Source organism: Stegostoma tigrinum, chromosome 7 (assembly GCF_030684315.1).
Source record: "Stegostoma tigrinum isolate sSteTig4 chromosome 7, sSteTig4.hap1, whole genome shotgun sequence".
Lineage (NCBI taxonomy): Eukaryota > Metazoa > Chordata > Chondrichthyes > Orectolobiformes > Stegostomatidae > Stegostoma > Stegostoma tigrinum.
The window spans coordinates 48,519,781-48,532,632 of NC_081360.1; the positions used below are offsets into that span (position 1 = coordinate 48,519,781).

Here is a 12,852-nt window from a genome sequence, read left to right on the forward strand (position 1 = left end):
CGCTTGGTAATTGTGCAAATGCTGGAAAGGTGGTGTCCCAAGTGAGTGAGTTGGGGATGCGGAGGCCGTTGGTTGTCTGGGGGTGGGGCAGAATAGGTGAGAGTGAGTGAGGATAGATGTGGGAAGCACCAGTATGAGTGGGAGTACATGAGCTGGTGGTGGATGCAGTAAGAGTGATGCAGTGTGTGTGAGGTGGCGATGAGAAGACAGTGGCTCTTATCTGGGGAGTGGAGGTCATTGACATCCCTGCAGCATTGCTAGGCACTCCTCCAGATGCTTATGGCTACTGTGAACCAGACTTCAAACCCAGACCAGGTAGCAGGGTGTAGCATCATTGTCTCATCTGCCAATCCTGGGGTACAGGATGATCTTCCTCTGTACCACGCTGTCCATAAGGACATCCAGCTCCCTGTTGCAAAGTGATACACCAGATTCCTTTTTTCTGTAATGTCAAATTTCACAGACTGTGCAGGACACCTCTGGGTTGCCATCACTTGACTGGATGCAAAATGGCCTTCTAAAGATGGCATTGATGCCAATAATCCTGTGTTCCTAGAACATAGAACATTACAGCACAGTACAGGCCCTTCAGCCCTCGATGTTGTGCCGACCTGTCATACCGATCTGAAGCCCATCTAACCTACACTATTCCATGTACGACCATATGCTTGTCCAATGATGACTTAAATGTACTTAAAGTTGACGAATCTACTACCGATGCAGGCAAAGCGTTCCATACCCTTACTACTCTGAGTAAAGAAACTACATCTGACATCCGTCCTATATCTTTCACCCCTCAATTTAAAGCTATGCCCCTTCGTGCTCGCTGTCACCGTCCTAAAAGAGCTGAATATTTATGCCTACGGTGAATAGGAGCATCTGGTTAGCACTGGATGAATGGGCATCATTGAGACATGGTACCTAGTTAACGAAGCAAATTTGGAACAATAGCTCAAGAAAACTCACAATGCCTCATTGAGAGAAGCCCTCCACGAAACTCAATGAAAATAATAATTTGCCAATTTCTGGTAAGATTATAGGGTCACAGAGATCTTCAGCATAGAAAAAGGCCCTTTTGCCCATCATGTCTGCGCAGATCAAAAACAGGTATCTAACTATTCTAATTCCACTTTCCAGCACTTAGCCTGTAGCCTTGCATGCCTTGGCATCATAAGTGTACATCTAAATACTTCTTAAATGTTATTAGGGTTTCTCTTCTACCATCCTTATAGCTAGTGACTTCCACATTCCCACCAGCCAATGGGTGGAAAAGATTTTCCTCACATCTCCTCTGACCCTTCTGCTCCTCATCTTAAATCTATGTCCCATAGTCATTGATCCTTCCATCAGGGGGAAATGTATTTTTCTATCTACCCTCATAATTTTATTCATCACTATCAGGTCCCCTCTCAATCTCCTCCTTCCTAATAAAAACAACACTAGTTTATCCAGTTTGTCTTCATAATTGAAACTCTCCAGCCCAGGTAATATTGTGGTAATGTGTACACCCTCTGTAAGTTCTGTTATGTCGCTCCTATAACATGGACCCCAGAACATGCTTACAATGCTCTAACTGTGGCCTAATTGATATTACGTACAGTTTCAGTATAACCTCCCAGTTCTTAAACTCTATGCCTCAGTTAATAAAAGCCAATGAACCATGTGCCTTCTCAATGACTTTGTCTATCTGTCTTGGTACCTTAAGGGACCAGAGGACATGTAAATCAAGTTCTTTTCAATCCTTGGTTTCCCAAGGTCCTACTTTTCATCATCTATTTCCTTGCCTTGTTTGTCCTGCCCAAATGCATCACCTCATATTTATTCAGACTGAACTCCATTTACCACTGATCATCCCTTCTATATCTCCTGTAATCTAAGGCGATGCTCCTCACTATTTACCACCCACCAATTTTTGTACCATCTGTGAACTTACTGATCAACCTTCCGACCCACAAATCTAATTCATTTATATAAACCACAAGCAGCAAGGGCTCCAATGCTGATATCTGTGGGGCCCCACTGGACACAGACTTTTAGTTGGAACAATACCCTTCAATCATCATCCTCTGTGTTCTGCCACGCAAGCAACTGTGGACCCACTTTACCAAATTTCTGTGGATCCGGGCTCTTACCTTTGCTTTGACACTTCCATGTGGGTTCTTATCAAAAATCTTGCTAAAATCCAAACAGACTACATCAAAAACATTGATCTCATCTACTCCGATTCAGCCTTCTGTGCCTCTTAAAAATAAACTGTCTATGGAATATAACACAACACTGTCCAGTACTGCTATTTGTCCCTTTGCTCCATTTAATCTGACCTTAATATTCAGTCTACTCTGCACACTCTACTGGAGGACATTTAGAAATCTAAATGTATTAGGTCCATTGCATTAGGTTAATCAACATTTTCCAATACTCTACAGAAAATTTAATAAGGATGATCAAACTGATCTCCCTTTATAAAATACCATTCTGACTACTCTGATTTTCTTTTTGTTTCTCAATGTTACTCTATTGCATTTCTAAGTAAAAATCCCATTATTTTTTCTTCCCACCAATTTTAAGTCAATTGGCCTACAGTTGCCTTGTTCTATCCCCTTTTTAAACATGAGATCCATGTCAGCAGTCTGCTGACAGTCCTTTCCATTAAGAATTTATTTTAATCTGTGTAATAGTTTTTCTGATATTTCTTCCCATGTTATGAGATCTGTCATTTCTCAGTAATTATCATGAAATCATCAATCTTTGCACTGTTCTATCTACTTTGACTTTTGTTATTTATGTGTCGATAGAATAGCTTAATATGTCTTTTTAAACTCCTTGTTAAATTAGTTTTACAGATTCTTTTTGACTTTTTAATTGAGTTTTTGACTTATTTGTAACCATTTTGAATTCCTTTTTGTCAACCTCTCCTTTGTTATGACAAAAGCTGTACCTGATGCATGTCTTTTCCCTCATACATCAAAAGTGTATTCTGGCCGGCTATGTTTATGAGTTTTGTTTATGAGTGGAATATATTTGTCCTATGCTCTGCTGATTATTATTTCCAATGTTACCCATTGCTGTTCTATTTCTTTCTTCGTCAGTAAGTCTGCCAGTTTATTTTCACTTTTTTAAAAAGTTTAATCTTACATTTCTTTTTCCTTCTTGTCACCACCATTCAGGGAGCTTTCAGACTGATTTACAACAGGCCCTGCTGTTAGAATGGCTATTTCTTTTGAAATTGAACTCACACGCAGTCACAAACTCATTACAGTAGAGAAGGCAGGCATTTGGCCCATTTTGCTTACGCCAGCACTTTGTCGAACAGTCCAATTAATCCCATTCCCCCAATCTATCTCTGTGGCCCAACAAGTTTATTTCCCCCAAATATCCATCCAATTTCCTTTTGAAGCGTGTTTATGCTCCTGATGGTGGTGGAGGAGGAAGGAGTCGATAATGTGATCCTGGTGATGGAGGAGGAGGCAGGTTTGGTCCCAGTGCCTGGTGCAGGGCTCAGCAGCTTCAATGGCAGCTGCATTGCTATGATTGGCCCAGCATGGACTCATGGTGACGGTGGCATCTGTTGGGGCAAGGTGGCAATGAGCGGCAAGGCGAAGGGACTGCCAATGTTGGTCTGTGTGGCGGGGTGGAGGGGCCCGAATCCAGACCCACTTAAGAAGGGCTGTAATATTGAACTTGTAACTTATTTCTTTATTTTTCTTCTTTATATTTAGGATTTTGTATCTGGATACTTTCGCATTTAAGACAGCACCAGAAATGGCACCTTAGCATGCTTTTCACTATATTTCTATGTCCCTTTACTTGAGTACACATGACAATAAAATCTAATTCACAATTGAGTCCAAAACCTTAAATCTGTGTTTCCTAGTTCTCGTATCATCTGCTAATGAGTACAACTATTTTTTGACTATGTTATTTAAACTTGTCATGTTTTATATTCCAAGGAAAACAAACCAGTTTATCTGACGTAACTTTGAAGTTACAACCACTCAGCCTTGGAACTATTCTGGTAAACTCCTCTGCACCCTCTCAAGAACAGCAAAGAAAGAAAGATCAAGAAAGAATTCTAGAGGAATAATTGGTTTATGGTTCATCTGCAATTGACACTGATTGCACAGCCTGGTTGTTACTTGCATGGACAAGTTCAAAGGTAGCATCAGTCCTACTTGGGCATATGTGCTTTCCCAACCCACACTTAAACAAAAGCATCTTTCTCCAAGTGTAACTCTGATTTTGAGGTGCTCCATCTTGTTAGATACACTGAAAGGCAGTCACAAACAGTTGCAAAATGAAGAAGCACACACACCATGTCAAATATGTGAGCAACCTGGGTATCAGTATATTACTGTATGTCACCAAGCAAGTGTTCATCTTCTATAAATTACTTGAGGAATTCTTGCTTTTTTAAAAAAAAAACTGGTTAATGAGTGTCACTAAATGGATTAACAAGTTAATCAACCTGTTACAACAAACTTCTGGGGCAGATGGAACTCAACCCTAGGCTTTCTGGTCCAGGCAGACATACACCAACACTGCGCCACAAGAACCCAAGCCCTACTGCACCTGGCATTCCCAGGGGGTCTTCTATCCAAAGATAAACCTGGCACGAGTTTGCTTAGCTTCTAAGATCAGACTATTTTCAGACTAGGATGGATTTAAGATATTATAGGCTGAGATGTTCAGAGTGTAGCAATGTTTTCAATTATTCATGACATCTCATAGATAATGTTGCTCTAAAGTATGAACATACATGCAATAAGAGCATTAAAGCTGTTGAGGGCTTGGCAAACGGTCAAATTGGTTAACAATAAGCCTGTTACCACCTTTTGCCAAGAATGATGCATTGCCACCCGAAGTTTCAAACTGGACAACCTCATGCAGCAATAAGTGTATTTGGTTACCAAAGCAGTGATTGGTTGTTGCAAAAATCCATTATTTGCTTAAAGACTTGGCTCTGCATCAGGTTTCTTTTCACATGATTTATGCCTTATAGTACTCACCCGTGTCGTTCTGAGCCTAAGCTGCGAAATATTTAACGTGAATGTTGGAGAAATCAAAGCAGAGATGACATTCATCCCCAAAAAAAAGCAGAAATTTCTTTAATCTGGATCTGCTGACCAAATTTTTCTCTTCTCATATTAGGCTGGTTTCAAAAATCAAAGGTACAAAACACGTATGAATAATTTTTTAAATCAACAGATGGTGAGTAAGTGGGGTCTAGTCATTGTGTTGGCTTGCTGGATAGATTTGTTTTAGCAATGCAACACAAATGCATCACTAAGGGTAATGGCAAGATTTGTTTTATTCAGGGTATCCAGCAACTACTACACTTTTGCTGGGAATAAATTCTCAGCAGTATTTTCTCAAATCAATAATACTTTCTATCTTTTAGGAAACCTGTACTAAGGTTGAAACCCCAGCAAAAGTTCCTAGACCTGACATATTTAAGAGGATGGCTTGGTGGTATTGTCGTTGGTCTTTTAATCCAGAACCTGGATAATCTGCTGGTGACCTGGGTTCGAATTCAACCAAAGCAAATGGTCAAATTTGAATTCAACAAAAAGAACAGTCTGGAATTCAGAGTCTAATGATGACCGTGAATCCAATGTCAATTTTCAAAAATACCCATCTGGTTCACTAATGTTCTTTAGGGAAGGAAAATGCCATCCCTTCCTGTTTGGCCTGCATGTAACTCTAGACTCTCAGCAATGTGTTTGACTCTTAGCTGCCCTCTGGGCAATGAGGAACAGGTCATTAATTCTGGCCCGGCCAGTGACTACCTCATCCTGTGAATGAATAAAAAACAAATATACAAAACTAACATACACTGTAATGGAAAACAACATAAATTATATTCAGAAGCAATTTACCTGAGATCCTTTGCCCGGTTTTAAATGATAACCGAAAAGCAGATCCAGATTCACTATTTTTTCTCCGACATCCTCTTCCTCAGAATCCTCATCCTTTAAAGAAATTGTGTAACAATTTATATTTGGCTGCTCAAATAAAGTCTTTTTAATTCTACAAGAACAGTAGCTATTATAGCACTCTAACGTACTATAGCAGTTAGAGTACATTAGTGCAGAAGGAGCACTAGCAAACAAAATCTGTGAAGAATTACACATTATTGTATAAGCTCCACCCAATCTGATGATGTCAATAAGGACCTGAGTGGGAAAGGGAGACCATCTCTGAATTCAAAGGGGACAGAACTGCCACCCAAAGTTTCCCAATTGTTCTTAGTAACAATATCTATTTTAGTAAATTATTTTGTACCTGATTACTATCATGGAATAAATTACATCTTTTCAAGGAAAGAACTCCTTTTCACTACATTATCAAATGGCTTTCCTAAAAACTTTAGACCATTCAGTCCTGTAGACCCACTCAGAATATGACAATAGTAGCAGCTAAGCATATGTTGGTAGGGGCTACCATTGCATACTCATACGAAGTGTTGAAACTGTACAGAAAACTGAGATGAAAATTTTGTTTTTGACTTTAATACTGATGACAATAGTGAGAGACTGGAAAATTTTGATGTCCAAAGGGATGAGTGTCCATATTTAGAAATCACTGAAAGATAACACAGGTAGCTGCAGAAAGCAATTAGGAACACAAATGATATGCTACCTTCTACTGCAAGAGAGTTTGAGCACAGTATTAAAAAGTTATGCTGACTGTGTATACTTTTGGTGAGACTACAGCTGGAATTTTCTGTATATTTGGTGGTGAGTTGTGGCAATTCCTTACCTGAGGAGGTTGTGGGTGCTTCTTCACTGTATACGTACAAGATAGAGATCAAGAGATTTCTAGATATTAAAAAACATCAGGGAATATGAGGACAGTGTGGAAAATGGCATTGAGATAGAAGATCAGCTGTGACCTACAATGACAGCGGCCCCTTGGGCCGAATGGTTTATTCCTACTCCTATTTCCTGTATTCATCACTGGTGAAATGTGCAACTCAAGATGAAAACCCAATTAACTGCCTTAACAGTTAAAGTAAGTTTAAGTAAAGGAACATAAAGTTTCTCAAAGTAAGGAACTGTACTGTGCCTGGCCTATTTGAGTCCCATGACGGAGTTCCCTCTGAGTGAATGACCTCCTCTGAAGAGCTGTCAAGATTCCCTGCACTATCTCTGGTGGAATGCTTGAAGACCCTGCAGGAGATTAAAGACTGGAATTAATCCTGTCAAGGTAAGAATGTCTTGAGTGATCATTATGCAATTATATTCATTTACTGTTTATAATTTGAGTGAACATTACACACCATGGTGCTGTCTGATATTTAATTCTGTCACAAAGTAGCTGGCAGGCCCTATCTCTGATGACCAATATTTCCAAGACTCCGCTGATATCCAGCATTTTCAAGGGTCTAGGCCCGAAATGTCAGCTTTTGTGCTCCTAAGATGCTGCTTGGCCTGCTGTGTTCATCCAGCTTCACACTTTATTATCTTTCCACCACTGCAGTTGTTAGCTGATTAGTGGCTGGCTAGCCAATTCTCATGCTTTACCTCTCAAAAGTGTTCTGCGCTCTCTTTTTCAGCAATGAGGCAAGGAAGAGGCAGGGACAGCATTTGTTGACGGTGACTATGAGGGAGAGACATGACTTTGCATAAAGTGGCAAGTGAATGTCATGGTGGATGAATGGATGGGGATGTGAGGAATTGCAAAAACAGAGAAAGATGGTTGCCCCTGCAAAGTATATTGGTATGAGGACTGCTGTGTTGGAGTGAGCTTGAGAAGAGAGCAGGGGCGGTTGGGACAGTTAGAGTGATATGTGGATCTGTGTGAAAGTGGCAATGTGCTCACCTTTCCTTGGGTCATTAAAGTGCTTCCTGCACATAATGCACAAGAGTTGCACCTCGCTTTTGCTGTTGACTTCATGGATACCTCCAACTACATATCTTCATATCATTAACAAGTTTCATCATCCTGTATTAAGCAAAGAGTATCACCCTATGGGATGTCTCCCTTTAAGTTCCTATAGACCTTAACATCATTTCCAGGGAGATTTTGAAAACAAGATTGGAGCCTTTGAACATATGAAATCCTTTCTATCAATTCCTTCTGAATGGCTCCTAACTCCAATATCCATCAAGCTTATTATTTGGAATAACTCTTTAAATACTGGAGTTGAAATCTCCTCTCCTGGGCCATCATCATGCTAGTTGGTCATGAAATCTGGAAATAATATGGCAACACAGTGACTGGGTTTAAGAGTCACTAGCACAGACCTAGAGAATGTCCGAGTGTCATTTCTATGAATTTTCAAAAGGCATTTGATAAGGTTTCTTATAAATGACTCCTAGCTAATGTTGAAGCTTATGGAGTGGAAAGAAAACTATCGCCTTGGCTCGAAATTGGCTGACCAGAAGGAGACAAGAATACGGGGATGATGGGAAGGTTCTTCAATTGGGAGTGATGTCCTATATCTGTAATTGGCCTTATTATTAACCACATGTATTAATGACAGAGATGATGGGAAAGCAAACCACATGTCCAAATTTGTCAATGACACAAAAATAGGCAGCTTTGTAAACAGCGTTGATCGAACCGTACCATTGCAAAAAGATTGTGACTAAATAGGCAAAACTGTGGCAAATGAATCTCAACATATAAAAACTGAGGTACTTCCCTAAATTTCTGGAAGATTGCAGTAATGAGAGAATTATAGAGCAGTTCAAGTACAAGCGGTCACACACCTGAGAAGTCTACAAAATAGGACACCCACCGTTACTAGGAAAGATACCTGTCTTTGACAAGGTACCTCTGTTGGTGAAAGTACCTGAGGTATTTCTAGGGAAACTAGTTAATCCAGACAAGTCAGAAGAGACATAACTTGTCCATGTTAATAGTCATTCTGTTGATTTTGTGCTTGATACAGGAACGAGTTTTGCTGTCCTATCAGACCAGTTACCATGGCTGAAGAAGCAGAAGTTCCAGTTCACAAAGATTTGATGACATGGTAGAAGCAGACTAACCAACAGACCCACATGAATGCTGCAAATGAACAATTTGTCCACTTTTGAACCTGCACAGATCTTGACCTCAACTTTCATTAAAAGAGTTGGAGGAGATTGTAGACAGTGAGTGGACCAGATACTAACAGTTGACCAAAAACTATCATTGACAAAACAAATGGAAGACTTCAGTAATAAAAGCAGGGAGTGTTGAAGGATTTCAGTAGGTCTGTTATCAACTGTGAAGAGAAAAACAGAGGTAACATTTCAAGTCAAATTGAATCTTCTACAGAACCTCAAGTTCCAGTGAAGATTGACATCGGACTCAAAACATTAATTCTGTCTCTCTGTCCACAGATGCTGCTAGACCTGCTGAGTTACATCAAAACTTCCTGTTTTTTTATTTCAGAGCTCCTGCATCTGCTATATTTTGCTTTTGAATCAGTAGAACAATTCACTGGGTTTTCCAGACACATGATGTAACCCAAACAGGTGATCAAACCCAGTGAGAGCACTGATTTTGGCACAAGAGAACTACTTAACAATGTCAACACAAAGGATGCTAAACTTAACAGGACCGGTGGAAATGTTCAATTCTCTGTTTTCTAAACTAGAACAATCGGTGCCAGGGAGAGAAATGGTGATGAGTGAATAGCAATCTTTCAGTAACACGACTGAGAGTCTGAAAATGTTTACTTCACGTTTAAGTACAATGGGGCACTGAAAACATCCAACCTGAACAACAACTAACAGAGAAATAAGCCACATTTGACTTCACTGGAAATAGAAAAACGTGTACAGATTGGAGGCATGTCAGGAGAATAAACATCCTTGTCTATTGTAAAGAGAAACTACCTCTCTCAATTACAAAGTGATTGTCTGATTCAGAAATTTAGGATAATACACGGAAGAAAGTATTAGTTTCAAGAGAGCTGGTGTTTTCCAGAATGGACACTAACGTGATTAAAGCTCCACTAACTAATGACATGGGAAACTATCTCAGTTATCAGAAAAGTATATAACTAAGAGATAGAAGATCCTCTAGCGGTGAAATGATGCATACATCGGAACCAATATCAAAAGCCCTGAAACAAAATAACTGCCATGCTTTCCAAGACTGAAGAGTGCATGTTTGGAGGAGTGCGAAGTATCCAGACTGCCTACATTTGTGATGATAGAGCTCTAGAGGGAGATGGGAAAGTGGTAAATGTAACATAGTTATACACATAGCATAATGGGTTATTTAAACAGAAGGCAAGCTTGCAGAGAAATGTATCAAGTAATAATTCGGAAGAGATTAATGTTAATAATGCATTGGTTTTGTCCATTCTATTGACGTCACACTTAATCTGTGGATTGACTGGGCTGCAGGAGGGTTCAGTTGCATGGAAAGTTATGGAAAATGTTAGAGGTGGAGCGCCCAGAAGTTATAATAAGACAAGAGAATATGGAAAAGGTCAGGAATCCAACTTCAGGCACAACAGATGAGAAGACAACTATGAGATGGTTGGGTGGTCAATGCAGGATTGGGGGTGTTATACTTAAATGTGCACAGTATACAAAACAAGATAAATGAGTTTGTAGCATAGATTGAAATTGGCAGGTGCAATGTTGTGGGTAACACAGAGACATAGCTGCAATGGGAACAGAACAGAGAACTAAATATCCAAGGATACATATCCTATCAAAAGGACAATCAGATGGGTAGAGAGGGCAGGGTTACCTTATCGGTAAGAAATGAAATTAAATCAAAAGCAACAAGTGATGTAAGGACGGAAGACACAGAATCTGTATAAGTAGAGTTGAGGAACCGCAAAGGAAGACAAGACCCAGATAGGAATTATGTTCAGGCCTCCACACAGCAATCAGGATGTGGGGCAGAAAATTAATCAGGAGATAGAAAAGGCAATTAGGAGATAGAAAAGGCATGTAAGAAATGGACAATAATAATAAGGATATTATTCAGAATGCAGGTGGACTGAGAAAATCAGAATGGTAGGTACTGGGTTCCAAGAAAATAAATTTGTGGAATATCTACAAGGCTTTTTGGAGCAGCTTGTGGTGGAGCCCACTATGGAAACAGGCAATTATGGATTTGGCAATGTGTAATAAGACAGACTTGATCAGGGAATTTAAACTGAAGGAACCTCTCGGGGACAATGGCCATAATATGATACAATTCATCCTGAAATTTGATAGGGACAATCTGGGATCAGATGAAATGATATTACAATTGAGGAGAAGTAACTACAAAGATTTGAGGGAGGAGCTGGCCGAAGTTTGTTGGAAGGGGATCCCAGCAAGAAGATGGAGGAGCAATGGCAGGAGTTTCTGGGGGTAATTTGAGAGGCACAGCAGAAATTCATCCCAAAGAACAAATAACATACGAAGGAGAAGTATGGCTGACAAGGGAAGTCTGGGACAATGGAAAAGCAAAACAAAGCATACAATATAGTGCAGATTGGTGGGAAGCCTTTAAAAGCCAGCACAGGACAACTAAAAGAACAATAAAGGGAGAGATGATAAAGTATGTGTACAAACTACCAAATAATATAAAAAGAAGACTCCAAGAGTTCTTTAGATATATAAAAGGTAAGAGACGGACAAGGGTGGACATCGGACAACTGGAAAATGAGGCAGGAAAAGTACTAATGGGGAACACAGAAATGGCAGAAGTACTGAGTAAGTACTTTGCATCAGTGTTCACTGTGGAAGACATCAGTAGCACACCAGAACTTCAAGAGAGTCAGGAGGTAGGAATAAGTGTAGTGGTCATCTCTAAAGATAAAATTTTGAAAGGTCTAAAGGTGAATAGATCACCCAGGCAAGATGGGCTATGCCCCAGTGTTCTAAAGGTGATAGTGGACTTATTAATGGTGATATTTCAGGAATCACTGGAGTAAGGGAAGGTCCCAGAGGACTGGAAAATGGAAGATTTAACACCCCTGTTTTAAGAAGGGAGGGAGGCAGAAGACAGGAAACTATAGACCAGTCACTAGTAAGATTTTGGAGTCTATTATAATAGATGATATTGCAGAGCACATGAAAGTGCATGGTAAAATAGGGCTGAGTCAGCACTGCTTGGTCAAGAGGACGTCATGCTTGATAAATCTGCTAGTATTCTTTGAGGAGTTAATGAGTTAGACAAAGGAGAGCCAGTGGACATGATCCATTTAGATTTTCAGAGGGCCTTTGCCAAGATGCTGCATACGAGGCTGCTAAGTAAGATAAGAGTGCTTGGTGTTAGGGGCAAGGTACTGGCATGGGTAGACGATTGGCTGACTGGCAGAAAGCAGAGAATGGGGATAAAGGGGTCTTTTTCAGGATGGCAGCTGGTGACTAATGTTGGGATCTGTGTTGGATCACAATATTCACATTATATATCAACAATCTGGCCAAATGGGCATTGTTGCTAAGTTTGCAAATTACACAAAGATACGTGGAGGGACAGGTAGTGTTGAGGAGGTGGGGAGGCTGCAGAAGGACTTGGACATGCTAAGAGAGTGGGCAAAGAAGTGGCAGATGGAATACAATGTGGAAAAGTGAGAGTATATGCACTTTGGTAGGAAGAAGAGGCATAGATTATTTTCTAATTGGGGAAAGGCTTCAGAAATTGAAGCACAAAGAGACTTAGGAGTCCTTGATCAGGATTTCCATAAGTTTAACATGTCGGTTCAGTTGGCAGCTAGGATGACAAATCCAGCGTTAGCATTCATTCTGAGAGGCTAGAACACAACAGCAGAGATGTACTGCTGAGGCTGTGTAAGGTTCTGGTCAGATGGCATGTTATGAGCAGTTTTGGCCTCATATCTAAGAAGATGCGAAGGCCATCAAGGGAGTTCTAAGGAAGCTTACAAAAATGATCCTGGGATGAAGGGCT

At 40.2% G+C, this 12,852-nt stretch overlaps 1 protein-coding gene across 8 annotated transcripts in view; it reads right to left on the bottom strand.

Moving 5' to 3' along the window:
• Positions 1 to 12,852, bottom strand: part of LOC125454110 (mitogen-activated protein kinase kinase kinase 20-like) — a 125,138-nt gene that overhangs the window by 29,346 nt on the left and 82,940 nt on the right. For all 8 annotated transcript variants that reach the window (XM_048534477.2, XM_048534482.2, XM_059647217.1 and 5 more), the window contains one exon: positions 5,877 to 5,969. In XM_048534477.2, the coding sequence (XP_048390434.2) occupies positions 5,877 to 5,969 (93 nt within the window). The remainder of the gene's footprint in view (positions 1 to 5,876; positions 5,970 to 12,852) is intronic.